Source organism: Desmodus rotundus, chromosome 3 (assembly GCF_022682495.2).
Source record: "Desmodus rotundus isolate HL8 chromosome 3, HLdesRot8A.1, whole genome shotgun sequence".
In the NCBI taxonomy this organism is placed as follows: domain Eukaryota; kingdom Metazoa; phylum Chordata; class Mammalia; order Chiroptera; family Phyllostomidae; genus Desmodus; species Desmodus rotundus.
The window spans coordinates 53,107,854-53,135,846 of NC_071389.1; the positions used below are offsets into that span (position 1 = coordinate 53,107,854).

General features: G+C 41.5%; 1 protein-coding gene and 1 pseudogene across 3 annotated transcripts; one reads left to right on the forward strand and one right to left on the reverse strand.

The window, feature by feature from the left end:
* Positions 1-1,459: 1,459 nt before the first annotated feature.
* Positions 1,460-27,981, reverse strand: CRYZ (crystallin zeta). Of its 3 annotated transcripts, XM_053920635.1 has the most exons (10): positions 27,864-27,981; positions 25,760-25,897; positions 22,322-22,445; positions 20,774-20,926; positions 16,305-16,468; positions 11,930-11,981; positions 5,538-5,687; positions 2,558-2,659; positions 2,367-2,462; positions 1,460-1,959 (listed from the first exon to the last, which is right to left on the reverse strand). In XM_053920635.1, the coding sequence occupies exons 3-10, from the start codon at positions 22,430-22,432 to the stop codon at positions 1,795-1,797; spliced, it is 993 nt and encodes a 330-aa protein (XP_053776610.1). In that variant the 5' UTR covers positions 22,433-22,445; positions 25,760-25,897; positions 27,864-27,981; the 3' UTR covers positions 1,460-1,794. The 3 variants fall into 3 exon arrangements, with proteins under 3 accessions (XP_053776610.1, XP_024421321.2, XP_071077043.1); XM_024565553.4 differs by lacking the exon at positions 25,760-25,897 and having other exon boundaries at positions 27,864-27,978; XM_071220942.1 differs by lacking the exons at positions 2,558-2,659; positions 25,760-25,897 and having other exon boundaries at positions 27,864-27,978.
* On the forward strand, positions 7,577-8,507 carry LOC123480281 (large ribosomal subunit protein eL15-like; annotated as a pseudogene).
* Positions 27,982-27,993: the final 12 nt, after the last annotated feature.

The window sequence follows — 27,993 nt, forward strand, 5'->3', positions numbered from 1 at the left end:
TGTGCAATGCTACATAACCATAAAGATGGTAGTTAATACATAGAGTTTGGCTACTAACTGAACTCTATAAGGGACTGAAGTGTTGAGTCAGCAGGGTGCTTCAGCTCCTGTAGAGGAGGAATAATTATTCTGTTAGAGGCAGATTTACATAAGAGATGGAGGAAGATAGAGAATGAGTCACTTCTACAAGATTTGAAACTTCCAGGCACTCTGATCCTCGTGGTCCAGAGGATCTGAGGGGTTGTAGGTGAACTTCCAGATGCCTGTGGAATCTTTGGATTCCAAGCTGCTCACAGGGCTACAGCCGTCGTATCTCTGGCCTCACAGAGAGGTGGGAGATGGGGCCACGGAGGGTCCCACAGAAGGGCCTGAAAGGGGCTGAGAGCCAAGCCCCTCAACTGGGGAACCAAAAAAAGGAATCTGACTTTTACAGAATAATTTACTCCTTTATCTTTTTGTATGGGATGCAATCCTTTATTTTAAGATATATAACATGCTAGTTTCTAGAATCATGACATTTTGTAACAGTTTTTTCAAACATGTTATTTCACAGGATGCTAATCTATAAAATAAATAGTGAATGAACTTGAAAATGCCAAAAGCAAAAACACTTCAGCCATGGCGCATGCAGCCAGAAGTCAACGAGATACCTCAATTATCGAAATTAGCAGTGCTGTCTGTTCACTAACCAGTCAGGACTCCCCATTCCAACTAGAAACATGATTGTCATTCAAGAGAACAAATCAGGTCAAGAGAATCAACCACATAATGCAACAACAGATAGGAGGCTGTGTTCTTATGAAGAAAAACAAGAACAAAATTAACAATCCAACTCGTTTCATTGGACATGATATTGATGTCAAGATTTCTAAGCAACCACTTCTTTATTTAGTTTAGATAAAGAGTTCCGGCATAGGACACTGTTAGGACGAGACCATTAGGAGCTATGTAGAAGTGAAGTACGGCAAGTGCGATGTAAAACTAGAAAAACTTAGTTTTTCATTTCCTATAGGAAAATTGCAGGTCACCACATTACAAAACAAAAGCAGATCATTCTTAGTGTGTCAAATTTGTTTATTTGTTTAAAAAGTATATGATCCCTATTGCACAAACAGATAGTTCTGAATCTAATTTGCAATCGGACCAGTCAAGAAGTCCCTACCTGGAGACTATGCGGCTAGTATCCTATTACACCAAGAAAAGGCCGCTGTCCTCACGGGGTATGTGGCTCAGCGGTGACCCGCCATTAACACGTGTTTAACAAAACGTTCTAGCACTTTGGTAAATACTGGAACACTGACAAGTGTGTCTGGACATTGTTCATCCTGCCCTCCCACCAGACTTGTTGATCCAGAGATTTATTTGGACAAAGCATCTTGTTTAAACCAGAAAATCTTCAAAGTCTAATATAATTCTGGGCTAATCAGGAACAAAAGAAGCTTTATGAGGAGAAGTAGGCTTGGAAATCAAACGGTCTTATTTTTCATTAGAATGTTTTAGTCAAAGGTATGAAATCAATGATCAGTCATCAGGAACTTTGGGAGTGCACCCCAATGCCCAGGACCACGACACTCTGCTTTCTGCTGTGGCCACTTGATCACAGGTGAAAGGCGTGAAGAACATTGCCAGCTATAACACAAATTGTGCGCCCCACACCCAGGATCTGTAAGGCAAATCTTATTTTTTAGTATAAGAAACTCACTGAGTCAAATGGATGCCAATTAAAGAAAGATTGTGTAAATAAAACTGGAGTAAGAAATCTCTAATGACACAGGAAATGCATGAAAGAATTAATCATGATATGAGAAGAATCATTTTTCCAGTGGCCCCACTGCTATGAATGATATTTTCATGAGCCTGGACCACTTTCTCCAACGGATACTGAGAACCTATGACCGGTCTCAACCAACCAACTTCCATCCCAGCTTGAAGGGCTGCTGCAAATTGCTGAAATTCTTCCTGTGTAAAAAAAAGGTGGGGAAGGGGGTTTCTGCAGAGAAACATATGAGCTGATTTCAGAAGCATTAAATCTTTTCAGAATCTAAGAAAGCATAAAGAGTTTCTCACAAAAGTGTGGCTTTTGTCAAATTGTCCAGAACAATATTAAAAGTAGCTCTTGATATAGTAACCATAAGTCCAACTTGTCTGAGACCGTATCAATTTGCAAAATACTTACTGTCCTGAAGTAATTACTAATACAATCTCCTTTCTCTCTCAAAAGTGTCCTCACTTGGGAAATAAATGATATTGCCGCCCTAGTTATCTTCTAGGGACTAATCCTGAATGCACACATCTAGTCAGATGACTAGGTCTAACTTATACTCGACTAGGCAAGTTGCCCCAATCAGAATTGCCTCTTTTCCTACCTTGGTTGATGAATAGAGAGCAAGTCCAATTATACTAGATTCCTTTGCCATGGTATCCCGTGGGTTTATTTCAATAGTACCTCTGCTGCCAACAACCTAGTATGAAGAACAACACATATATAGTTAATGATTCCTGCAAAACGTTGTTAAATTATGATAAAACTTCAAAGTGGTAAAACAAGAATACTCACTATTACCCGTCCTCCATATGCCAGAAGGTTCAAATCATTACTAAGATTTACATTAGCTAACATTTCAATAATAACATCAATTCCTTTTTCACCAACAGATTTCTATATAACATAAAAGAATGCAGAGTAAGTTAAAAAAACAAGTAAAAAATAGTTATCATTGTCCCATATATTACAGAAATGTGTTTTGAATGATATAAAATGCACATTTTTAAGACTAATAATGCAAGTTTTAAAATTATCTAATTATATAGTGATGATGTAATTCCAAGGTACAAGCCACAATATCTAAGATGATAAAGATTTATACAAAATAAATTGCTGTAACAAAATGAAATTTGTTTAGAATTTTCAGGTGCTTAGACTCACACTTGACTACAAAATACTTTTTTCTTAGTTGAAAATGTTTTATCTTTAAAATGTATTTTCATAGAAAAACAACTAAATAAAAAATAACCCCCTACAGGGCTCCCATTTGCACTAGAAAACGAAAGCGAACACTGGCTGTTCAGTGTGCAGGACTGGTTTGTGTGAGCATTCAGCTTTGTTGTACGTGGCTTACAGTCAGCGGGCCACACCAACTCCCTTTACTTGGGCTCTCGGATGTTAGGTCCCAACACCCAAAACTAGCTCTCAAATAAGCTATACATATCTACCTTCTATTCATTTTGTTTTAACAAAAAAATAAACACCCGTATCAGGTACTGTGCTCCATCCTGGGAGTTCAACGATGGAAACAGGGAGCTCAAAACAAAGCTGGGGAGAAAGATGGGCAGTACACAGTCACAGCCGCAATGTAGCGGCTCAGAACCACATCAGCAGAAATAAACTGCAGGTTATAATGAAAGAAAAAGTTACAACTCTGACCAGCTGTAATGCTCAAAGAACGTCCCACAGATGATAGGAGGTTCTTGAGCAAAAAGGAGGAAAGAAAAAGAGGAAGATACACATGAGGCAGAGGCAGTCCAGACAGAAGAAAGAAAAGCGAAGGTGTAGGGACTGAGTCGGGATTGGAAAGCAGCCCAGTGGGCCTGGAGCATGTATCCGGGTAGGCAGGGGTCAGGGGAGAGGAAGAGGTGGGAGAGGGGAGATTGTAATTTGGTGCAGGCTGTGAACACACACTGAATGCCGCGTTAAAGGGTTTGGATGTTAGGGGCAAGGGTTCATTAATTCTTGTGCCAGGCGCTGTTTAAGCTGGAAGTCCAGCAGGAAACGACAGAGACAAACATTCCTATCCTCGTGGAGCTCCCATTTTAGTTATTTCTAGAGACCTTTGTGGGTTTTTTTTCCTTTGTTTCTTTTTTAAGGAGAACCAAATGACTCTGGAGATAGTGGAGAAGATAAAAGGCTGTATTAGCTCAGCTACGAATAATAGTGGAGGCTGGAGAAGATGAAGTCTAAACTAAGTCCCAATGGTGAAAGGAACAGAGAAAAAGTGATATATTTGAAAGGCTCATCAGAGACGAAAATGATGTAATGAAGTGATCAACTTGATGGGTTGGCTGCAGACAGAAAAGTGACTAAAAGAAAGGAGTGAAAAATGAAATGTGGGTTTTGTCTTGGATGACCAGATGAATGGCAATGTCCAGCAGGCAGACCAGGCCAGACACAGTGCTGCACACCCACATCCCACAGGACATAGGTACTCACTGAGGCCCTGGGCATGTAACAGGTCGATCAGGTTGGAGGTCTAGCACCAGAGAAGATGAGAGGCCAAGGGAAAAGCCAGAGGAACACCAACCTTACAGTAATAAGAAGAGGACGGAGACAGAAAATGAAGTTAGGGAAATGATCAGAGAACCAGTTTGTGGGAGGTGTGGGCAGGGTCAATTGCTGCTGAAAACCAAACGGGATGAAGACAGAGACAAGAGCAGCAGACTGCCAATGAGGAGCGAGCTTGTCAGTGACTTCTGATTAGTAGAGTAAGAAGCTGGGGTGGAGACAAAATCGCAGTGGGAGGCAATGAGAGGCAAGGAATTAAAAACAGTAAGTACTACTTTTCCAAGAAGTTTGGTGGTAAAGAAGGTGGAGGGGGCATTACAAGGTTAAAAGAATGTTTTCGAGAATGAGAGAGACTAAGTGGGAGGAACCACTAGAAGAGATAGAAGCTACAAGGCCTCATGGTCTTAAAATTAGATTATCGCAAAAAAAAATATATTCTTAAAATAACTAACCATTTTCCATTTTTGTAAATACTCTTGGAAACTGGTATCAGGAGTGAATACTCCATTAATTTCAGGTTTGCTAGACATATAACAAAGGCGTGCCTCGACTCAGTTTTTGGCAAGATGATTCAGTGGTAATAAACTCTCCCTCACCCTTCCTCAATTTGTACTGACCTAGTTTACGTGGTAATCAGTACCTGGAAAACTGTAATTCTTTCTCAGCATTAGCAAGTAGTTGGAGAATTAGCGACGTAATCAGAGTTTAGTAAATTGCTGCTAGAGCACAAATGGAGAGCCTCAGAATCTGCTTGAATTCTAGTGCAGCCACGGGATATATGCAACAACTAATTAAACGCCACCTTACTACTCTGGAGGAAGCAGTGATTATCCCCTGGAGCATCCAGTTAACAAATAAGTGTGATTCCCTAGGCTAGACAGATCCAGTTTGTAATCTCAGGACACCTCACCTTCCATGGGAAAATTATACCAAAGAAATATTAAGAATACCTCACAGGTACAAATACAAAGCTATAGATTTACTTAAAACTATGATTTGCATTAAAAAATAAATTTTTACAGCTGTAAGACTTGAGAGGCTAAATTTTATTTGGTAAACATAAACAAGACAGAAATGAGAGGGAAAGTTTAAAATTAGACAACTCTAATTTTTAAATTAAAACATTAAAACACATAGGTATAAAAAAATAAGCATTAAAAAAAATACTTTGAGAGTGGTTGATAAAAAGAAGTTTTAAAAAAAGTAAGTCCCCTAAGAAACAAAATTTTACTTTTATAAAAGTGTAGAAAAATTTTACCTTAATTTTATCAATATAATTAACTTCTCTGTGATTAAACACTTCATGGGCTCCATTTTGCAAAACAGTGTTTTGTCCTTCCTCAGTTCCAGCTGTGCCCAAAACCTTTAAGCCATAAGCTCTGGCAATTTGGCACGCTGCTAGTCCTACCTGAAAAATAAAATATAACCCAATAGTTGTATTTGTTTTGGGGGGTGGTCCACATTTTTTTACTTGTTAATTACAGTTGACGCTCAATATTATTGGGTTGGCAAAAAGTTCATTTTCTCTGTAAAATAAGACATATTTTTCACCAACAATAACTTATTGATTTGGATATTTTGAGTATGTTGGCTATCTCCCGCATGGTATAATATTGATCGTTCTCAATTAATGTCTCAATTTGATTGCTACCACTTCAAATGCACCAACCTTCCCATAAGAAATCTCCAGCACGAAACTTCACAAACTAGTTTTGACATATTCGATCAGTCACAGTACCTCCTCCACACACTGCACAAATCTTTTTTTGTGTTTGTTGCATTTTTACCTTCCTTGAAATAATAAAGTATAATATGCCAAAAATTTTGTTTATTTTCTTCCACCTTCAATATTAAAATGACTATACAAAAATTCACCAATTTTGATAAGTTTTTTTTAAATGCATGCTAATATGACAGCTGTCACAATACAATCTAACAAAATTGTTGTGAATGAAGTTAAACACAACAAAACGCTACTAGAGCCATCTTACGGAAAAAAAAACAAACTTTATGGCCAACCCAATCTTTTATATTAGTTTCAGGTGTATAGCACAGTGGCGAGACATATAGAACAACTTACAAAGTGATCCCCCCAGTAAGTCTAGTACCCACCTGGCACCATCCATAGTTATTACAGGATTACTGACTATACAAGGTCCGTCCAGAAAGTATCCAGCAATGTAACATGAAAAATAGAGACATTTACTGAAGACAGTACAAGAGACATTATACATAGGAAAATGACGCCTCGGTCCCCTTCAAAGTAGGCACCTTGGAACCTCAGTTCTCCCAATCACCATTAGCTGCCCTGTCGTATTTTCCTAAATATCACTGACGGTCTAAAATCTCTTCCTTTTCAAAGGTGATTTTAGTGTTGGGAAAAGCCAGAAGTCACAGGGTGCCAAATCTGGGCTGTAGGGGAACTGGTTAACCTGGGTGATATGATATTTCGCTAAAAAACTCTGCAGAAGACATGATGCATGAACAGGCATGTTGTCATGATGAAGCTGTCAATCACCAGTTGCCCATAGCTACAGCCTTCTGCATCATCCAAATAGTTTCCGTGGAGGAATGTTCAAGCGTAATGCAAAATTTAATGCAGAATGCTTGCTCTACTTGCTCAGTCATTTGGAATGTGATGACCACACAGTACACATGCTCACTCAGTGGCATCTACTGCCCCCAGTGACTCGTACAGTGAGGTCGTCATTTTTCACGCATGCGCACTGCAGCCCACTCTCCTTGGCTGCCAGGGTGCATCAGTGTTGCACAAACTGTTCTTGTTATGTCAACAATGGCCAGGCCTTTTCCAGACAGATCTTGTATTCCCTATGCTGGACTTTACATCCCGGTGACTACTCTCTAACTACAATTTGTACTTCTTAATCCCTTCACCTTTTTCACCCAGCTCCACAATCCCCCTCCCATCTGGCCACTGTTAGTTTGTTCTCTTAACCCAGTAGGTTTTAGATTGTTGTATCCTTGCAAACATTTATTAAATATATATATAATATATATATAACTTTAGGTTCTTCTAACTCACACCTTATTGTTAAGGAACTTCAAGTTTAAATGAAGAAATAAGAACAATAGCTAACTTTTATTGAGCATTTATATTGTTCCAGGTTCCACACTAAATAATTTCTATGCATCTATTTACTTCATCCTCATAAGAAGCCTATGAAGCAGATATGATTATTGTCCCTATTCTACAGTAAGTGAAACCTATGAAATGTAAATAACTTGGGGAGAAAGGCACTTCCTTTCCGTCTGGCCGCAGCCATTAGATGAGCCAGGATGGGAGTTTATGAGTACATCCAGCAGGGTGGAGGAAGCAGCAGTTCGATGTGACGCACTTCTTTCTCAGGGTGCACTGCTGTTAGTGCCACCAGCTCTGCGCTCCACAGGGACCCCTGCCCCACCAGGCCCAATAAAGCACCCAGGCTGGGATACAAGGCCAAGAAGGTTATGGCATACATCGGATTTGTGTGTGCCATGGGGGCCACAAATGCCCTGTTCCTAAGGGTGCGACCTATGGCAGGCCTGTCCATCGTGATGTTAACCAGCTAAAGTTTGCCCGAAGCCTTCAGTCTATTGCTGAGTAGTGAGCTGGACCCCACTTTGGGGCTCTGAGAGTCCTGAATTCTTCCTGGGTTGGTGACGATTCCACATATAAATTCTCTGAGGTTATCCTCATTGATCCATTGCATAAGGCTGTCAGAAGGAATCCAGACACCTGGTGGAGCACCAAACCAGTCCACAAGCACAGGGAGATGTGAGGGCTGACACCTGCTGGCTGCAAGAGCTGTGGCCTTGGGAAGGGCCACAGGCTCCACCCCACCATTGGTGGTTCTCGCCGTGCCGCTTGGAGAAGGCACAGTACTCTCCAGCTCCACCATCACCGCTAATATGTGTCACGTTTGTAAAATTCTTACCTAATAAGCAATTTAGGATAGTCAAAAAATGTAAGTAACTTGCCCAGGTCATAAAGATGGAAACACACTGGACCGAAGCATACTACAGAGCTTGAGTTTTTAACCACTGTCTCAATATATTTACTTAGCATCTGTTTTATACAAAGGTACAGGGTTTAAAAATGATCAAAATATGTTCACTGACTTCGTATTTTACATATAAAAATATTGTATAACAGATGTAAGGCCTCTATCATTTAAGTGGAAGAGACAGGCACATGGGCAAGTTAATTTATTCATCTGTGTGACATTCATTGAGTGTTTACTCTGTGCTAGACATGGTGCTTCACGCAAGAAACTTACATTCTAAAGATGGGGGAAGATGATAAATACCTGGACAAGGTAAATTCAGAAAATAAAAAGTATGAAAAAAAAAAAAAACAGCCTATTGGGTTATAAAGAGATTGGGAGAGGAGTGAGCTAGGTCATCAGGAGAAGCTGCTCTGAAGAGAAAAGGCCCGAATGAAGTCAGGGACAAGCCACATGAAGGTCTGGAAAGCCACAGGGAGACTTTTGTAGGCAGCATGGTCATGGCTAACCTGGTGAAGTGGGAATGAACTTGGGGTGTTCAAAAGAAAGAGGGACAATGTGGCTTGAGGGGCACATGGGAGAAAGTGGAGAGAGGCCAGAGGGGCACAGAGAGGCCAAGGCACCCATGGCCTTGGGGGTGAACATTTGGGTTATATTAAAGAACCGTGCAGAGCTACCAGAGAGCTTAAGTCAGACATGATCTGACTTAGTCATTAAAAAGAACACTCGAATTATTTGAGAGGCAGAAAGAGGGTTGCAGGGAAATAAGGGTAGGAAGACCAGTCAGCAACTGATGTAATCGTCTAGGTAAGAGGTGAAGCTGGTTTGGACTGATGTGGCTGCACTGGAGAGAGGAAGAACAAAATCAGATGCAGTTTACAGGTAAACTGAAGGGCCTTCCTCACAGATTGTAGGACGTGAAGAAAAGAGAAAAACCAAGGATGTCTCCTAGGCCTTTGGCCAGATTAACTATGTAGATGAATGGGGTGAGGAAGTGTAGAGAGGATCAAGCATGTGAAAGCATCAAGAATTCACTTTGAACGTGCTGAGTTGTGTAACACTCACCAAACCAGTGATGTTCGGTAATCAGCTCGATGTGGGTATGGGCTCGAGAAAGAGTTTAGAGCTGGCGATAATGAACCTGAGGCTTGTCCGTGTACAGAAGGTATGAGCATGGGATTAGATGAAAAAATGAAAATAAACCAGGCTACTGGGTTGCCAGAAAAAAAATGTGCTTAATACAATATAAAGAAGAAATAAAAGTATTTTAGAAATACAGATATAAGCAATTATTTAAAATAAAATAGTAGGCCATACATGTTTGATTACATGCCAAAAGAACGGTACAGAAAATGGCACACACATGTAGAGCAGCAGTTCTCATACCCGGCACTGTCAGCATTTGGGGCCGGGTAATCCTTTGTTGTGGGGATACCCCGTGCACTGAAGGATGTTCAGCAGAGTATCTAGCTGCAACCCACGAGATGGCAGAACCCTCCACCCAGATGCAGTAACAAAGATGACCCAGACACTGCCCACTGTCCCTGAAGGTGGAAGAGGGATGCTGGAACATCACCCCTTGTTGACAACAACTGATGTAGAGGAAGGCAAAAGTCACCATGGACTGGGCATGACAGAAAAGAAGTAAAATGAAAAATGGTGATAGAACCTAATAAAACTTTTAACAGTATCACAAACTCCCAGGCCTGAGATGGACCTTAAAGATTATATGGCATGCGGGCACAATAAGCCTGAACTCAATGGGGTTATGAAAGGAATTTGACTTAAGCAAAGCAACATGGAACTCGCTGTCTGATGAGTGAGAATACTAGACACTATGAGGTTAGCAAAGTCAATCTTTACTACTTAATTTGCAATTAGAAATTTCAGTTGAAAAAAAAGACTTTTTAATAAAACCACATTTAACCTAAAAGCTAATGTGAATTTATCCCCTTATGCTCTAACTACTTTAAAGGGACACTTAATCGGTATTTTCAAGGCCCTGTTTACTCTATTCTTGTCAACAGTTACACTCGCCATACTCCCTCAGTAGATATGTCTGCCACTTTTCTTCTATTTATTTTGCTGACACTATAATAGGGCACTCCCCACAAAAGGATCTGGATAATAGCTGTGTTCATAAGTTGCACATCAGTTTAAGTACACAACATAATCCCAGAGGAATCTGAATTAAATGCGAACAGAACGTACAAACAGAAACAAGAAAAACCCAGCACTGTCTCCCTCCGACAGCGCAGGGAGGATCGGAAGCGCCTCACACGCCAGGTCGCCTGTCTATATCCCCGCCAGCGGAGGATTTAACAGCTCAGCCAGCTCCGAGAACACTGTGGGTTTGGCCTTAAAAAAAAAGTCATGCTGAAGTGACGGGGCTTTTCACAAGAGTGTAAAAGGGAATGAAGAGATTTCTCTCCCCTTCCTACTGAAATTTCAGAGTACAGGGTTAGCTCTCGAAAAGCCCAAGCGATTTAAATAAATCTATGTTTAACAGAGCCTTTAGTTATTTAGGGTTAAATTGAACCGCAAAACAGCCTCTTTGGTCAAGGTAAACAATGGGAATTCTTGAAAAGGTATATTTGTCCTATTTTCTTGGGCCCCAGAAGGACAACCTTGGTGTTTCTCAGTAAATAGTCTGATCTGTGGAATCTTTCAGAACTCATCTATTTGAGATGCACAGGAAGCTGGGCATGAAACCTTGTGATGCATCTGTCCAAGGCACCAGACGAGGCACTGAGTGAGTTCTCTGTCGTACCTGGCCACCTTTAAAGGTAAATTCACATATTCAGAATGCCGCTTCTTATTCCAGAGACGATCTACTGCCCAGAATACATAGTGCTCCGAAAGCGTTAACCACCTTCCTCAAGGTGAGCCACCTGGCCCTCGTGTCTCCAAAATTTCCAAACCCTCTACTTGCAGGACAGAGGTCATAAGGACTTTTTGTTAAATTCTGCCCTCAGAGCTCTAACTTTTCTCTAAGCTCCTCAAAGGCAGGTTGACAGCCAGCTTCCTGAAGAAGTTTCTAACAGCTCTGCACTGGGTGACTCCACTAAAGGGCTTATTTTGTAAGCTCCAGGTACTCACTCCCCCACACCTTCCTATTAGCAGGTTAAGCCATGAGCTGTGGAGTTAAGAAAACAGCTGCATACTTGGCACTCCATGAATGTCATCAAAGCACAGCAGGCAGGCAGGGAGGCAGATAGAAAGGACAAAGAATTCAGTGTGGCTTTGCATGCTGCCTGGGGCAACACATGTAACTCTTTAATGAACCTTAGTTCTTTATGTAAGAAAAAATGGAATTAATATTCACCTTAAAGGACTGTTTAAAATTCTAAATGAATAGTCTTACAACATATGCCACTTGAAGGCAAAAACAAAGCCAGTTTATCCTGGACCACACTCAACACTGGTGAAAAACCTAATATGTACACATTTTGGTGGGGTAATCTGTTGAATTTATTAATAAAGAAATGCTAAACTAATGACAAAGAATCACCTTCAGAAGACAGAACTTAAAGAAGCTTTATTACATAAAGGGAAAATGCACCCTTGACTATATTTATAAAACTGACTTAAATGTAAAACCCACAAATGAATGCTCATTTAAAAATAAACTTAAAAAAGTACTTACTCCTCCACTAGCCCCATGAACCAGAACACTTTCTCCAGCTTTCACACGGGCGCTGCAAAAGAAAGCATAGGTTTGTCATCTCACTGCAAAGCTCATTAAGCTCACACATTTTTAATTATTCCCAAGGAAATTCTACCTGCAGTCCAGCTAACACTTGCCCAAAGAGGATATTCATGGTGAGATAGTCTCCAGGCTCCAGAAGATCGAACAATGATTCTTCAGAGCCACAGATAAAAGAAAACCTTAATTCATTCATTTCTTCGTTCATTCAACAAGTGTTTATTGGAGCCTGTTCTGAGCCTGGCACTGTGCTGGCTGCGGGGTCCCGTCACAGTGCTCCCTCGGAGAGGCTGCAGTCCTCGCAGGCAGGTAAAGTGGGACTGCCAAAGCCAGAGGGACTGGAGTTCCTCACTGATTCCCACAGAAAGCACCTCAAAACAGGGTCATTACAGCCAGTCTCGATTCTGTGGCAGAGAGCACTGCCCAAGTAAACTTGGCAGGTAGACTATTTAAGAAAACATTCTTACTTTTCCGTGCCTTCAAACATCAGGTTGCACCAGACTTTAAGCTCTCATTTCGGAAAACAATGCTCAGTCAGCAATGATAGCGTGTAAGAAATACAATAAACCCTGTCACGAAGGTTCCCGTGTCAGCCCTAAATGTCTAGATTTTCTGGTGAAATGACATACGTGTGTTACTTCTGGTTCACACTACTGCTTTTCTAATATACTGAAAAAAATAAAAAACAAAACAAAACAGTACTTATACAGAAAAAAAACCCCAAAAAACAAGGAACATTCAGCAAGACGGATAGGGGACCCTTTATTACTCCAGATGGACAGGCGCTAGCATCACAAGCCAGCAGCTGTGGCGTGGCCCAGATCGGACTCCCAGAGAGGATCTCCTACTTCCTAGAACAACAGGGGTGGCCACACAGACATGATGCTCAGTCTGGGGGTGAGAACACAGTAATCTGGAGTCGCTCAAGGCTGTGTGCCAGCAGCTTTGAGGCAAATGGCAAATGGCAGTTACGGGCAGGAAATGAAGCTTTCTCCAACTCTCTTGCTTGGGATAAGGGGATTGAAGGTAGTGAATTAAAGTGTTTCAAATGATAAACTGTGATAACTATTACTAAAACACTGTGACATTTTAAAAGGTAAAATACAAATGTAAGGGAACAGGTACTAGTGTTATACTGTAGGATATGAAATACTTCCCAATGAATGCTTTAAAAAATCTTATAAACCACCCCTCAAACACTATAAGCACATTCTCCTAAATCCCTGGGGCTGCAGTGGGTGGCGAATCTTCTGGGGGTACCCTCTCCTGGACCCCCACTGCTATGACCCTTCTATCCTTGTGTGGAGGCATTGTGATGGTTAATTTTATCTGTCAACTTGGCTGGGCCAGGGAGCCAGATTTTGGTCAAACATTATTTTGATCTGAATGTTTCTGTGAAGGTGTTTGTTGGATAAGAGTAACATTTAAAGATTGGTAGACTCTGAGTAAAGCCGATTGTCTTCCATAATATGAATGGGCCTCATGTAATCAGTTGAAGGCTTTAAGAACAAAAAACAGACTTCTCCCACAGCAAGAAGGAATTCCGCCAGCAGACTGCCTTTGGATTTAACTGGAACTCTTCCCTGAGTCTCCAGACCCTATCAGATTTTTTATTTTTAGCTCCTTGGGGCTCACAGTAGGGGCCTGAGGCCTTGGCCTGGCCTTCCAAGCTGTTGTCCCCTGCTCCCTCCTAGTCAATGAAACTAGTACCTGGCATGTACGCTTTTCCTTCCACCCCAAAGCCAGCCCGAATCTAGATTTCAGCATTCACCAGGCAGAAAACTTTCCATCCCAATTCCTGAATTCTCCTCCACATGAGCCATTCTCTCCCAGGGCTAAACCTAGTAACCACCTCCTTCCATTCTACCTGGAAAATATCAGGCGACAGTAGCCAATATTATCACAACAATCGCCTATCCTAATTCTGCAACCCACATTCTATCCAAACCTTTCCTTCAACTTCACAGCGATTGCTGTCTCTCGACGGATCTCTTTCTGCCCACTTGCAGCTGTTGGCCTCACTGACTTCCCTCATCAGCCTGGGCCCTGGCAGGTCACCCCAACCGCTCTTTCTCTCCAGTGTTTCCCTTTCCTTTGCACTATTCTATTTTGCCACCAATAGTATAGCCCTGAATTAATGTTGAAACCTAACTGCCTTAATAATTTGGCTAAGACTTGGAAAAAATCACATGACAATGTGCATTTTGGAGCCACTTTGCCTCCCACTTAGTTATGAAAAGTAAGACAATCACATATAAGTTCCTTCAACACTGCACCTCCCCTACCCACATGCTTTCCATAATTATACCATCTTTGTATCTTCTAGGTTTGATGGATAAGCTGTCCTTCAATATTTGAAGCCAATCTCTCTGCATACGTCCGAAGTCCTTTCCATCCTGCCTTATGAAGGATCTCGTTCCACACGCCACCCTCCCCCACCTTTCCAAACCTTTCACCTCTCCCCCTCTGCTGGACCCTTTGTCAACTATAAACACGTTCCAGCCTTGTCCATCCTTACAAAAACCCTTTTGTTCCCACACAAGTACTCTTCTACTCCCTCCTGTCTGTCTCCCCCCACTTTTTAAGAGTAGACTCCATTCAAGGAATCGATGTACTCTTTCTCCCTCAACCCACTCAATCAGCACCCGTCCCGCCGCTCCGCTGAAAATAATCTGACTGAAGTCACCGATGATCTCCTAATTGCTAAGCCCAACTGTTATTTTGTTTTCCAAACACACCTCACTGCTGCATTTGACAGCTGGCCTCCCCGCTCAGTAGCAAAATCAACTACTACCCCTTATACTACCCACACTGATTGAGTACTTACTCTGTGCCAGGCTCCATACTAGGAGGTATACATTACCTCATTTAATTCTTGCCACACCCCTCTGAGGTAGGTGCTGTTAGTTTTTCAAATCAGGAAACTGAAGCTGAGACAGAGAAGTAACTTGACCAAGATAATATAGCTAGTAGCAGGTGAAGACAGGTCTTTCTGTCTTCAGAGCCCGTGAGCTGAACAGGTGTTTGACAAACACCCTGACTTCTACACTCTCTTGGTCTTGGGATACACTCCTTTTGGTTTTCTTGGGACTCTGTCCACTACCTCGGACCACACCAATACATGTTGATGTTCACTAAGGTTCTATTTTCATTCTACTGTTCTTCCTACTCCCTGAGGGATTTCAGTCGTTTTCCTCATGCCAACTCTCACACATGCTGATGTCCCCAGATGTATGCCTCCAGCCTCCAAGCTCACGACTCTTCTCCAACAGTCTGCTAGCCTTCTCGATTAGGATGTCTGTCTTAATTTCATGTTCAAACTGAACTCAGCTTCCCTCTGAAACATTTCCCTCCTTTTCTTTGTCACAGATAAACATTACCCAGGCTAGAAAGCTAGAAGTATTCTTAAACTCTTCCTTTACCTGACTCTCCACATGCAGTCACCAAATATTCCTGATTTTATACCCTAAATGGTTGTCTTTTCCTCTCCACCTATTCTCCCATGATCCTTGACCTGGTCCAGAAATATTTTGCCCACATGATACTCGTATAAGACCCTCCCATCTCCTCCATTCCTGTGGTCAAGTCCATCCTTCGCACAGCTGCTAAGTGATATCAATAGAACACAAACACGTTCCCTCTCCTGAATGAAACATTTCGTGACCTCGGATCCCTTAGAGAACAACGGTAGAGCTCCGCAATCAGGCTTTCACAATCTGAAACCTACACATGCAGTGATGCCAGCTACCATTCATTGAGATCACCTATTTGCTGTCACTCTTTGTCTTAGAGTCTTCTATCCAGCAAAACCAAATTTCTACAGCTCTCCCAGATACTGTGATTCCCCTCCCCCCATTCCCATTGTCAGCTATTCCCATTGTCCAGAATGCCCTCTTCCCTCCCAGCTGCTTCCCCGGGCTAATTCCCTCTGATCACTTTCAAATACAGCTTTAAAATAACCCAAGCCTTACACCTTGCCAAGAAGACCTATCTCATCACCACAGGCACATCCCTTGTGATCCCATAAAGCCCTATGAACATCCCTATCGCTGCACTTTCCATATTGTGTATAACTGTTACCACTCCTACGTCCCCTCCCCTACTAGGCTGTGAGCACCTTGAACACAAAGACAATGTTTTGCTCTTTTTTGTATCAATAGTGATTAGAACACTCTCTCATATTAGCAGCTTCCACTTCATAAAAGCTTAATGGTAACTAAACGGTACCCTGAAATGATAGACAGATGGTAGGAAGAAAAGCAACCAACACTGCCCTCCTTTGTTGTCAGCTAGTTGGTCGACAGGGTGTTATTACCTGTGGAGCAGAGCTCGATACGCGGTAAAATATGGGATACCAATGGCAGCTCCTTGGTTAAAGTCCAGTGTTTCCGGCAGCATGTAAACAGTGTCACCGGCCGCAACAGCAAACTCCGCGTAGCCCCCCGAGACCGTGCTGGTAGTAAAAACTCTGTCACCTTTCTGGGGGAGGCAGTAAATGTATATGTGCGTCAGGGATTAAAAATGACATCAAAATGGGTACAATCTTTTTTTATGATCCTTCTGAACGCTCTTCCTCAAATACAGTACAATGAAATACAATGTCACATCAGCTGCAGGAGTACGACTTAGTGCGTAGACATTCATATAACGTATGAAGTGATCACCCTGGGCTGCAATCCTTTTTAATGCAATCTTTCTTATAAGAAATGAGTATTTACATGGTTTTCTAGATCTCAGGGTCTCACAAAAATAACTTCAAACTACTGAATATTTTAAGTATTTTATTAATGGAAACCAGTGAGAAGAAAAGTTATGAGAAATAGAAAAAGTAAAAGGAAAGCAAGCCTCCAGAACAGTATAACGATGACAATGGTAATGAACCTTTATTGAGAGTGTACTGCGCGAGGCGCTGTGGTAAGTGTCTTAGGAATATTATGTAATTTGATATTCATGACAGCATAAGAGGTAAGTACTTTTATTTTCTCTATAATTAACCCCACCCTACAAATAAGAAAATTGAGGGAAAAGGAAATTCTGTAATTTGCTCAGATCAAGCAGTTAGTAAATGGTATTTAATAAAACTATTTTTGCTCAAAATACTAGGGAGAAAAAACCAAAATGTAAGGTTTCACACTGGCCAGGTGGCTCAGTTGGTTGGAGCATCATCCGGTACACCAAAAAGTTACAGGTTCGATCCCCAGTCGGGGCATGTTAAGGAAGCAACCAATTGATGTTTCTCTCTCACATTGATGTATCTCTCTTTCTCTCTCCCTTCCCACCCCCACGCCCAACTACCCTGCCTCTCTCTAAAAAATCAAAAAGCATATCTCAGGTGAGGATTTAAAATAAAAAAGTAAGGTTTCCTTCACACAGCAATTACCTGTTCTAAATCCTTTCCGTAGATTTCTTCACCCCTATATTTCCTTCATCTGTCATGTGTACACCAAAAGCAGAACACTGTGCCTGGTCCTGTGAGAAGGATGAGCCAGCACTGGCGTCTTCACTTGTCCCAGCACCAGGAACAGCAAACTCTCAATCAACATCCATGCGGCCCTCACTACTGAAGAGCAGATGCACGAATGGGGGTGAGACAACGCACTGCAAAAGCATCGTAGGACTGCCCGGTGTGACCTGCACCCCAGGGAAATTAGACTGTCCATACACACAGCTGCCCTAACTTCTCTTCCTTAAAGAAAAAATGAAAATATTCCTAGAAATAAGCAAAACATTAAGACAGTAATGCTCAGAGCACACTTAAATCTGTCCTGTAATTAAGAGTCTGAAAAAGTAACAGCACTCTGCGGCAGGGCGTAGGCTAGCAAGACTCACAGGCATCTAGGAGTCAAAGACGAGCATGAACAGTGTCACCTGTAAATGGTCAGGTATGACTAGGTTAAGATTAAGCCTACTTTTACAGCTTAAAAACAAGTTGCATTAATTTTAGTATAATTCAAACACTGACCAAGAATCCACTATTCAGAAAGCATTACTTTGAGCTCTGTGAAAGACATTAGTAGCAAGACACTCTCTTTAGTATCAAGCATCCTTAACTCGAAGAAAAGAGAAGTAACACAGAAATAATTACAAAGCAAAGTAAATGTGATGAGCCATTAAAGATAGATACAAGAAAAATAAAGGAATTACTTCTAAGTTAAGAGAATCAAGAATAGAAGTTAATATTTGAGGTAGGTGTTGAAGGATAGAAGATTTAGGAGCTAGAATTGAGAAGAGTCGTTTTGGGTGAAGAAAACTAAGTAAGTAAAGGAATAGTGGCAGGAAAAAAGAAGCCAGCATTCATTCGCAAAGAGTAAGTAGTAGTCTAACGTATGGAATGTAATTGTTTGAGATATAAAAAGAAAAGAAATGAAAGTTGGAGTGTAAAATCTCTTGAACCCGTGTTTATAAGTTTCAGTTTAATTCTGCCAAGCAGAACAATCCATATCAACAAAGAAACAGAGATGAAAAAGCATGGGCTAAGCAGAGGAGAACAAAAAGTTATTACTACATTGCAGGGCGAGAAGGATGGGAGATATGAATGGAAAGATAAGAGAGAGCATAAAATAGTCCTCTTTTATAATATAAGCAATTTCAACAATGTCCTGAAATCTACACAAAATGAATGCAAGAATGAACTGTAAAACAATCAGAATTACATTTTAGAAAATACCCATACAGAACAAGGATAGATTCAGAGAGGAAGGAGAGAGGGTGGTAAGGTAAGGGTCTACTACAGAAGTAGAGGCAAGGGTCTAGGAAAGAACCTAAACCACAGAAAGTAGAAATGGAGAGAGAGAAAAAACAGTTCTAACGAGGGGGAACTCAGTGAGGAAGAGCGAAGAGACAAGCCTCAAACCCCAGAAGTCACCAACAGTCACACGAGAGAGGAGCAGAGATGAAGCAGGAAAAGACAAGCTCAGCTTCCGACACACTGAGTAAGGAGTTCTGGAGAATGACCATGTGGGTCCCGTGGTCTCCCACACTCTTTCTGTGAGGATGGAAATGTTCTGCCCCTGCACCGACCAACAGCATAACCACCGGACGCCTGGGGCTAGTGAGCAGCGGCAATGCTGCTAGTGTGACTAAGGCGCTGCTTCTTTTTTAAGTTACTACTGAATTTAAAACAGCCACTACCATTTAAATGTGCCTGCCGAGCTTAGTAGCTAGACTTACCTCGGGGATCATTTTGTAAATTATATGAATTTCTAACCACTATGCTATAGTGCTGAAACTAATATAAAATATTGACTGTCAACTGTAATTAAAAAAATTTTAAAGTGTTTATTCAATACAAAAAATAATAAAATAATAAAAATTTTTAAAAAGAGAAACATCCTAAGTATGAGGAAAATGTTCACTAGCTAATTAACTCATAATATGCCCCTTATGTACGAATAGGAAATAGTTCTTCTATGTGATTAACACTTGGTTGGGCTTAAAATACTGCCTCAGTAAAACAGTTAGACATTTTTATATAAAAAAATTCTAAGCAAAAAGTATCCATGTTACAACGGAAAATATGGGTGCGCCTGAGATCATCACGAAGAAGGCGCACAACACAAAACGCACAGGTCTAACTAAGCAGGGACGGGGGGTGCTGGGCAATGCGGAGATTCGAGATTCGAGGAGCACCCAGAGAACAAGAGGCTTGACAAAAAATGCTCAGAAAGGAAGGGGGGAGGAGAACAGGGGAACATGTCACAGAAGCTGCAGAAAAGGGTTTTTTTTAGAAAAAGTAAGTGACTGAGAGTGTCAAATGTCACAGAAAAGTCAAGAGAGATAATGACATAAAAGGGCCCATTAACTCCAGCAGTATAGATGCCATTAGTGACATTAGCAAGAATCACTTCAGTGGGGCGTGGGGGCAGAAGCCAGGCTGCCTCGGGCTGAGGAGGGGAAGCTGTAGAAATGGGCCTGGCTTCCTGTTCAGGGGCCCTGTTAATCATCTCAGTCTCAGTCCACTTGTGGGTAAGTGAGTGGCCAAAGTTGAGCAGGTCAAGGAATTATGAGGAAAGATGCTAGAACATAAATATACTCTCTCTGATTGAAAGTCCTTTGGCATATAAATAACAAAAGCCGTGACCATAACATTTTCATTGACTCCATCACCTTGTTCCCTTTGAGTCTGAGCTCAGAAAACGTAGAATGACCTTGCATTTTTTCATTTTTACTATTATTCCAAAAAAATTACATTCCCTTTACTTTGTGAAGCTAAATTTATAAAAAGTACTGAAAATGACATTGGTTTGTGCCCTCACCAGTGTGGCTCAGTTGGGTGGAGTGTCATCCTACAAACTGAAGGGTCCTGGGTTTGATTCCTGGTCAGGGCACATGCCTGGGTTACGGGCTTGTCCCCATTCGGGGCACATGCAAGAGGCAGCCAATCGATGTTTCTCTCTCACATGAATGTTTCTCTCCTCTCTCTCCCTCCTTTCCCCTCTCTCTAACATCTCCTCGGGTGAGGATAAAAAACATTATGTTGGCTTCCGTATTATCAAGAGTTAGAAAACAGTATAATTTTCTTGTTTTCTTTCCTTACATATTTCTGTTAAAACATTCATCATTTCATCCTATGGGGGTGTGGAGATACAGAAATGACCCTGCACTTACTCTCAACAACGCAAACAAGCAAGGCCTCTGGCTAAAAGGTAACTTCTTGGTTACTAGAGGAGTCCCCCAAGTGGCAGAAATGGTGTAATACGTAATACAAACACATTTGAAAACTATGTTAAAATATTTTAAGAAAAAATATTAAGCTAAAATAGAAATAATTTAAAAATGTAATACCTTGAAAGCAGATACATTATCTCCAACAGCTGCTATTACCCCAGACACATCCGAACCAGGAGTGTAGGGCAAGAGTGGTTTTCTACTGTAAGTACCAGAGCGAATATAGGTGTCCACCGGGTTCACGCCGCAGGCATGGACCTTGATTAGAACCTGCAATGACAGCGTAGTACTTACACAGGGCACTGCAGCATTATGCCAGGACTGTAATGGTTGGGGGAGCTGTAAAACGGAGGGGCAACCTTGCCTTCCGTGAGCTCACATTCCAGTTTTGCAAACCCACATATAAATAAAAATGTAAGACCGAATGGCTTATGTGCAATATTAAAAACATTTTGAGAAAACAGTGATGGAAATATTTGAGATGTGTGGCGGAGACCTCTATGAGCTCATAAATCTATTTCCTCCTGGGTACAGAGGAAAACTATTGTTTCCTGGCTCCTTCACAGTTAGGAGCAGCCACATGAGCGAGTTTCAGCTAAGGGAATGTGGGCAAAAGCGATGACAGCCATTTCCAGGCCTGACCCATGAAGACCATCCTCGGCAACCCACCGGGCTCCCGCCCTTTGAGGTGACCTCAGGGGACAAGTGCCCACAGAGGCAGAGCCACATGATGGAGGAAGCCTGGGTCCCTGAACCACTGTTGGAGGGGAGCTACCCACCAACATTTTAGAATTTTGGGATTTAGTGAATAAGAAATAATTTTCTATTATTGATTTATTGAGATTTTGATATTACACCTACCACAGAAGCTTATTTTACCTTAATTAATACAGAATTACTTCTGCTGTAAGAGTAAGGGAAGGCATTTCAAAGAAAGTGGTATTTGCACCAGGCCTTAAAGGATGAGCAGAAGTTCTCTGGGAATGGGGGAAAACTTATATTTCAACTAAAGGACTATTTTGTGCAAAGACAGAAGGAACAAAAGGGCCTCATGGAGAAACCGAATAAGGCTTGATATTATTACAGCGCAATCTACTGAGAAGGAGTGATAAGAAATAAATCTATAAAGATAGGTTATGGCCAGATTGTGAAAACTGTCATAAGGCTTGCTAAGGAAATTAGACTCAGGAGCCATAGAAGGTGCAGTAATAAAAATACATAATTTTTATTGAAAAAGTATATTGTTGAAGTCAGTGGAAATGATGAAGCTCTACATTTAAAGTCTCTTAAATCATATGTGGAAAATAGGCACAGAGAAGAAAATTGTTTTCCTAATGTACAAAAATAAAAATCAGGAAAATCTGCAATAGAATAACTATTCACAACTCCCTGTGACTCCATTCAGAAAAAGCCAACTCTTGTTCTGCACAGATGATTCTCAATTTCAAAAAACCCTTAAAACAAGACATTATTTCTTTTCTTAGATCTACTTCACTATTAGAATTACGTTACCTCTGTCAGAGCTCATAGATACACACAGTGTAAACTGTGTCCTAATTCAGTGTCTTTACAATCACTGTGAGTCTGTTTCTTTTGAATGTTCATTTGATGTGCTAGAGCCTCATGCTCTGTGATTATTGTCTATTTTTAAGTAATTATTTCCACCTGATGGTCTTTTGGAATTGGAACCGCAACATCCGACTGGAATTTCAGCACTTCTGGTCCACCAAATTCAAAAACTCTGATAGCTCTCATCAACTTCTGTCCAGTCGCCATGGTGATCTGGAGACTAAGGAAAAAAAATTAACATACTGTCCTATTGTATCTAGGCTATCACTATGTTTTCTTTCCCCTGGAGGGTCAGATCAAACAATTTTTCAAATGTCAATTTAAATCGCAAGCTTACCACTGATCTCATTTCATGTTTAAAAACCTTTCATCTTACAAATCCTTCAGCTACAAAGCAAAATACTTCATATTGCTTCCTGTCGTGATTCAATGCCTTCAACAGGGAATCAAACATGCAAACAAAAACATCTGGATAGGTACAATATAATGAATATCATAGGTGTCCTTTTGTATAAGCCTGGGCTGCATCATCTTGGAAACCTTAGGAGCTAATGTGAGCTTTAATAACATTAAATAAATAGATCTTCTTTTGTTAGATTATTAATTATTTCAAATACACAAAGAATTACAAAGACTATAATAAACACATTCATCTCCCACCTACCTTTAACAAATCTTAACATTTTAGAAACCAAAAACATTGTAGACATTACAAGCCTCTGGTACCCATCCCCAAATCCATTTCTGTCCCACCCTTCCATGAGGTAACTGTTGCCATAAACTCAGTGCTCACCATTCCTTCCCAGGCATGATGTTATCCCACTGTTACATGTGAATGTATTATCGAACAATATATGCTATGTTCTTTGCATGTTTTCAAGCTTTATTTTTTAAAGATCTTTTTTAATTTATTTTTAGAGAGAGGGGAAGGAAGGGAGAAAGAGAGGGAGAGAAACATTGATGTGTTAGAGAAACATCTACGGTAGCCTCTCGCACACCCCCAACCAGGGACCCGGCCCACAACCCAGGCATGTGCCCTGACCAGGAATCAAACTAGCAACATTTAGGTTTGTGGGATGATGCCCAACCCACTGAGCCACACCAGCCAGGGCTCAGACTTATTTAGACTGGATTACACTGTACTTGATTCTGCAGCTTGCTCTTTCCTCTTAGCATTAAGTTTTTGAGATTTATCAATCCAAAACACTTGGCTTTATGAAGCTCATTCACTTTAAAAACGAAGAAAAACATTGAAAACTAAAACACTGCTTTGCAAGCCTTCTTTTATAAATTGCAAGAGTAATTTCCAGTTAACCTTTCTGTCTTACCACCGTTAACGTTAAAATAAAAACTCAGAGTCTTTTTTTCAAAGAGTTGCAGAAACTAGGACTTGAGGTGAAAGAATTCAGACTTCCACTGTACTGAAGCCCAACACAGGGCTACTCAGAACAGAGTCCATGCTTCCTAGAAGATGTCTTTCCATGTATGGGGGAGGGGGGTCAAAAGCATGTTGATGGTGTTATTAATGGAAAGTTCTTAATGTAATTAGTCAAAAGTCGTGTCATTTTGAAAACCTTTTTTTCAAGTGATTTCATATAGTACCCAGCACAGAGGAGAAAGCAAAGTTTCCACTGCTGAAAGGTTGTTTAGCAATGACGTAATCCTGAAGGGCAGCCCTCCAATAAACCGGGGCAGAAGCAGGCGAAAGGCCTGAACCTAAGAGCAGCGCTGTGGGGCAGCTCCCTGAGGGTGAGAAGGCCTGTGCAGAGATGACTCCGCGGTCTCACTACTGTACTTCTGTCTTCACTCGGGCTGGGCATTTCTTACACAAGAAACCGAAAATATAAAGAAAACAGAACGGGGAAAAAGTTGTCTAGATCAGAGTTTTCCATTCTGGAAGTAAGAACACAACTTCGTTTTTCCTTCCTGTCTTCAGCACAGTGTTAGGAAAAGTGTGGGCTTTGAAATCTGACAGCTCTCAGTATGAATGGCGGCTCTATCATAACTGGCTATGTGGCCTTGGGCCAGGCAGTTGACTTCTCTGAGCCTTTTCACCTAACACTGCGCTCCCACCCAGGGGCAGAGACATGGCAGGCATCAACTACAGAACCTGGCCAACGTTCACTCCCATGCACAGTTGACACCCTTATTCCTTTCCCATCTATGTTCTCCTTTCCAATTCCTTTTCCATTAAAATATTCTTGATTCTGTAGTTCTATAATCATCTTTGAGTTATCAAAACACTATTTACAGGAGTCTGGTTATAAAAACAAGTCCTTAGCCCCAAAGAGTTCACAATCTAGAGAATGATTTAAACAAAACATTAATACCAAATACTGGCTGTCATTCATTCAACATTTAGTTCTTGAACATTAACTATAAGGGAGGCACTGCGCTAATCTCAGGGAACACACAGGGAGGAGAGAAAACGCCTCAGCCCCACCCCCAGCTGCTGCGCACCCCCACTCTCTCACACATGCACACACATACCGTGTAGGATTTCGAGCTCTTTTCCCACATTCAGTAGCTCCCCATTTCCTACCTATTCATTTCTTTCAAGCCCTCGCACCTGTCTGTTCACCAACAGACATCACTATCCTCAAAAAACTGGCAATAATAAAAGCAAAATTGCCCGGAAATAGAATCTGTCAAAAATATCTAGCACATATATTTTCCCCCCTACATTTTGACATTTGCTAAATTGGGAGAAAAGAACAAAGCAAGGAGGAGGCTCAGGCTTAATACTGGATTTAGAAGATACCCTGCCTGGACCCAAACTATCACATAACCCTGTGGTGCCTGTAAGGAGACAGCCTTGATCTTGACAGCTCTGTCTTCTACTTTGTTTCTGGAGATCTTATTTCCCACGGAGTGGTTGCCATTATGATTGACCCGGATCCAATCTATACGCCCTGCGTTTGAACCCCCTCAGCTACCCACAGGGTCCTGATCTGCCTCGTAATACAGGTGCTGTGTCAGAAGGTATAATAAAAAGAGTGAAATAACACACAACTGCAACTATGATTAATTCTTAAGACCCTGCAATACCCAATTTCTTCTAAAAAGCACATCTTTCACATCCATTGATATACCTATTTTCGCAATGGGTAGAGAAGCAACAGTTATTAACACTGTATGTATGTAAAATCATCCATCTTATGGATGAGAAAACATTCTAAGAGGTTAAGAGAATCATCAAGGTCACACAAAAGCAAAGCTAGATCCCAAGTGCTACACCCTAGATGTTGTTTCAAGATTTTATTTCCTTCCTATACAATCTTTTCACCTCACCCTTTGAAATGTTTGCAGAAAGGACCCTTAATTTCTTAGGAATGTCCTTTATTATGCTGATAGTGAGAAAGATTTACAAATATGAAATTCAACTAACCTGCAGGTAGGATTATGTATTTTATGATCAAGGTATCTGCTTACAATTTGGAATACCGTATTGTTCAGACTATAAGACACACCACCCCCCAATTTGGGAAGAAAATGAGAGTTGAGAGTGCGTCTTATAGTCTGAATGTAGCTTACCTGGCTGGGGGTGGGGGGAGTGGTAGAGCGGGGTCACAGGAAGCAAGAGCAGGACCACAGTTTTTGCTTCAAAAATTTTTTTCCTATTTTCCTCCTCTAAAACCTAGGTGCGTCTTATGGTACGGTGTGTCATTTGGTCTGAAAAATACGGTATGTCAAATGCCCTTAAGTTAGAGGGTCCGATAGAAATATACATGGCATTATCAGGAAAAGGCATAATTTCCTTATCTGTAAAATGGGCCCCGTAGTCCCTAGCACAGGGTCCTTGTGGAGACTAACAGCAGCAGTACGTGGTAAGCTGTCACAGGACCCCCAGCACGTAGTAAGCTCTGTGATTTCGAGTAAATCATGTGCAGTCAGCAGTCCTGCCACACTGCTTGTGCTTTTCTAAATTAAACTGTACGTCAAATAGGCTTTTCCATTTCTCAAATATAAACTTTTAAAATTTTTCACCAAGAGTAACTTGGTTTTAATTTTTACTTGTTAATCTACGAAACATTGCCAATCATACTTTGCAAATCTAGGAAATTCAGAATTTAAAATTCTTCCTGAAATAGTGATCTTTTTCCATGCTACACTTGAATCCTTTACGTTTAAATGAAAATTAAAAGGATAGCTCTGGCTGGTGTGGCTCAGTGGCTGAGTACCCGCCTGGCCTGTGAACCAAAGGGTTGCTGCTGGCTCAATTCCCAGTCAGGGCACATGCCTGGGTTGTGGGCCAGGCCCTCAGTGGAGGGGTGCATGAGAAGCAACCGCCCATTGACATTTCTCTCCTTCTCTTTCTCTCTCCCCTCCCCTCTAAAAATAAACAAATAAAAATTTAAAAAAAAAAGAAAATGGAAGGTTATTTATAAAAAAGAAAAAATCTTAGAAATTTATTTTCTAAAAATTAAGGGAACAGAGAAAATCTTAGAAATTTATTTTATATGCAATGCATAGATCAATTTACAAAGCCAGAGCAAAGTCACATTAGGAGAGAAAAGCAGAAGTAAAATTAAATAAAAACTTTAAGCAAGAAATAAAAAAATAAAAACTTGGAAAGGGAATCACTCATTATATAATGTGCTGCTGTTGATCCAGAAGGACTCGGGTAATCACATTATTTATTATTCCTAACGCAGAAGAAATTTAAAAAATTAAAAGTGAATAAGTCTCTAAGGATAAGTCTCTTCCTGGCTTGTGACTTCATCAGGTTGCTTGCTGCTCTGGACCTCAGTGCCCACTTCTGATAAGAGAGGGTGGAGGAGTTACTGACTAGATAATTCTAACCCTCTCCAGGTTCTCTGATGCAAAGATTGGATGGAATTGGTCAAATCCACTGTTGGAGAGCAGAGATCAGTGGGATTTGCTGCTGTTGCCCAGGCATTTACACAGCCATGTCCACTAGCTGCCCACAAACAGCCCGAACTTTGGCCTTTAAATGATTCAATCATTAACACACAGTCCATGGTCACTGAGATAAGTATCCTGGAGGAACTGTGTAGACATCCAACGATGTGCTAACTGGGTGTTTTTGTAATTTTTTTTTATTTGAAGATTATTCTAGGTGAGGGCGATCACAGGGAAAAGGTCAAAAAAAAAAAAAAAAAAAAAACCCTACACATTTCTCTTCAAAAGTAAGATGGCAAATCTGATGGCAAAGCAAAGGAGGTCAGCCAGAAAGAGCTCCGGGCCCCCTGCAGTTGCAGAAACTGAAGACAAACCAACTCCCACAGATGGGTGGTGGGCAGGGGCACGCAGCAAACGCGCGCGCACCCGCAGGAAACCCCCAAGCCTCGGCCTGGCCGTCCCCAAAATCTAGCGGGTGGTGGGCAGGAGGGTGCAGGGGCAGTGCCAACGGGCGCCCCGCGGTGTGGGGCTGAAACGCACATCCTACTAGAAACCAAGGCTGGACCCTCAAGCCAGATGGGTAAAACTCCACAGGTGATTTACCGAGGAGGAGCTTGCGGCCCCTAGAGGGGAAAGACAGAGGCCAGCAGCTCTTTATTCGCTGGTGCAGCGCGTAGCCACCAGCGCCGCCAAAATCAAGCTCGTTTCAGTCTGGACAAGCGCAGTAGAAGTGCACGGCTTGAACACGTAGGGGGACTGTTTTAAAACCACTTACCCTGTTCTAGAGTGGGGAATGAAAATCTGCGAGGGCTCCCACTGAGTCCATAGAAAAAGGGGGCGGACTTGGACAGCTACAGCATTTGCTAGCTCCGCCTCTCTCGCCCGTCTCTCCCCGCCCCCAGGAA

Excerpts from the sequence above, each read along its gene's own strand:
- CRYZ (XM_053920635.1), bottom strand. The coding sequence starts at position 22,432 with ATGGCGACTGGACAGAAGTTGATGAGAGCTATCAGAGTTTTTGAATTT. Across the intron at positions 16,469-20,773 it reads ATAATGTATCTGCTTTCAAG|AAAGGTGACAGAGTTTTTAC; the intron begins GTATTACATTTT and ends TGCCTCCCCCAG. Across the intron at positions 11,982-16,304 it reads TATCGAGCTCTGCTCCACAG|CGCCCGTGTGAAAGCTGGAG; the intron begins GTAATAACACCC and ends TTTCTTTTGCAG.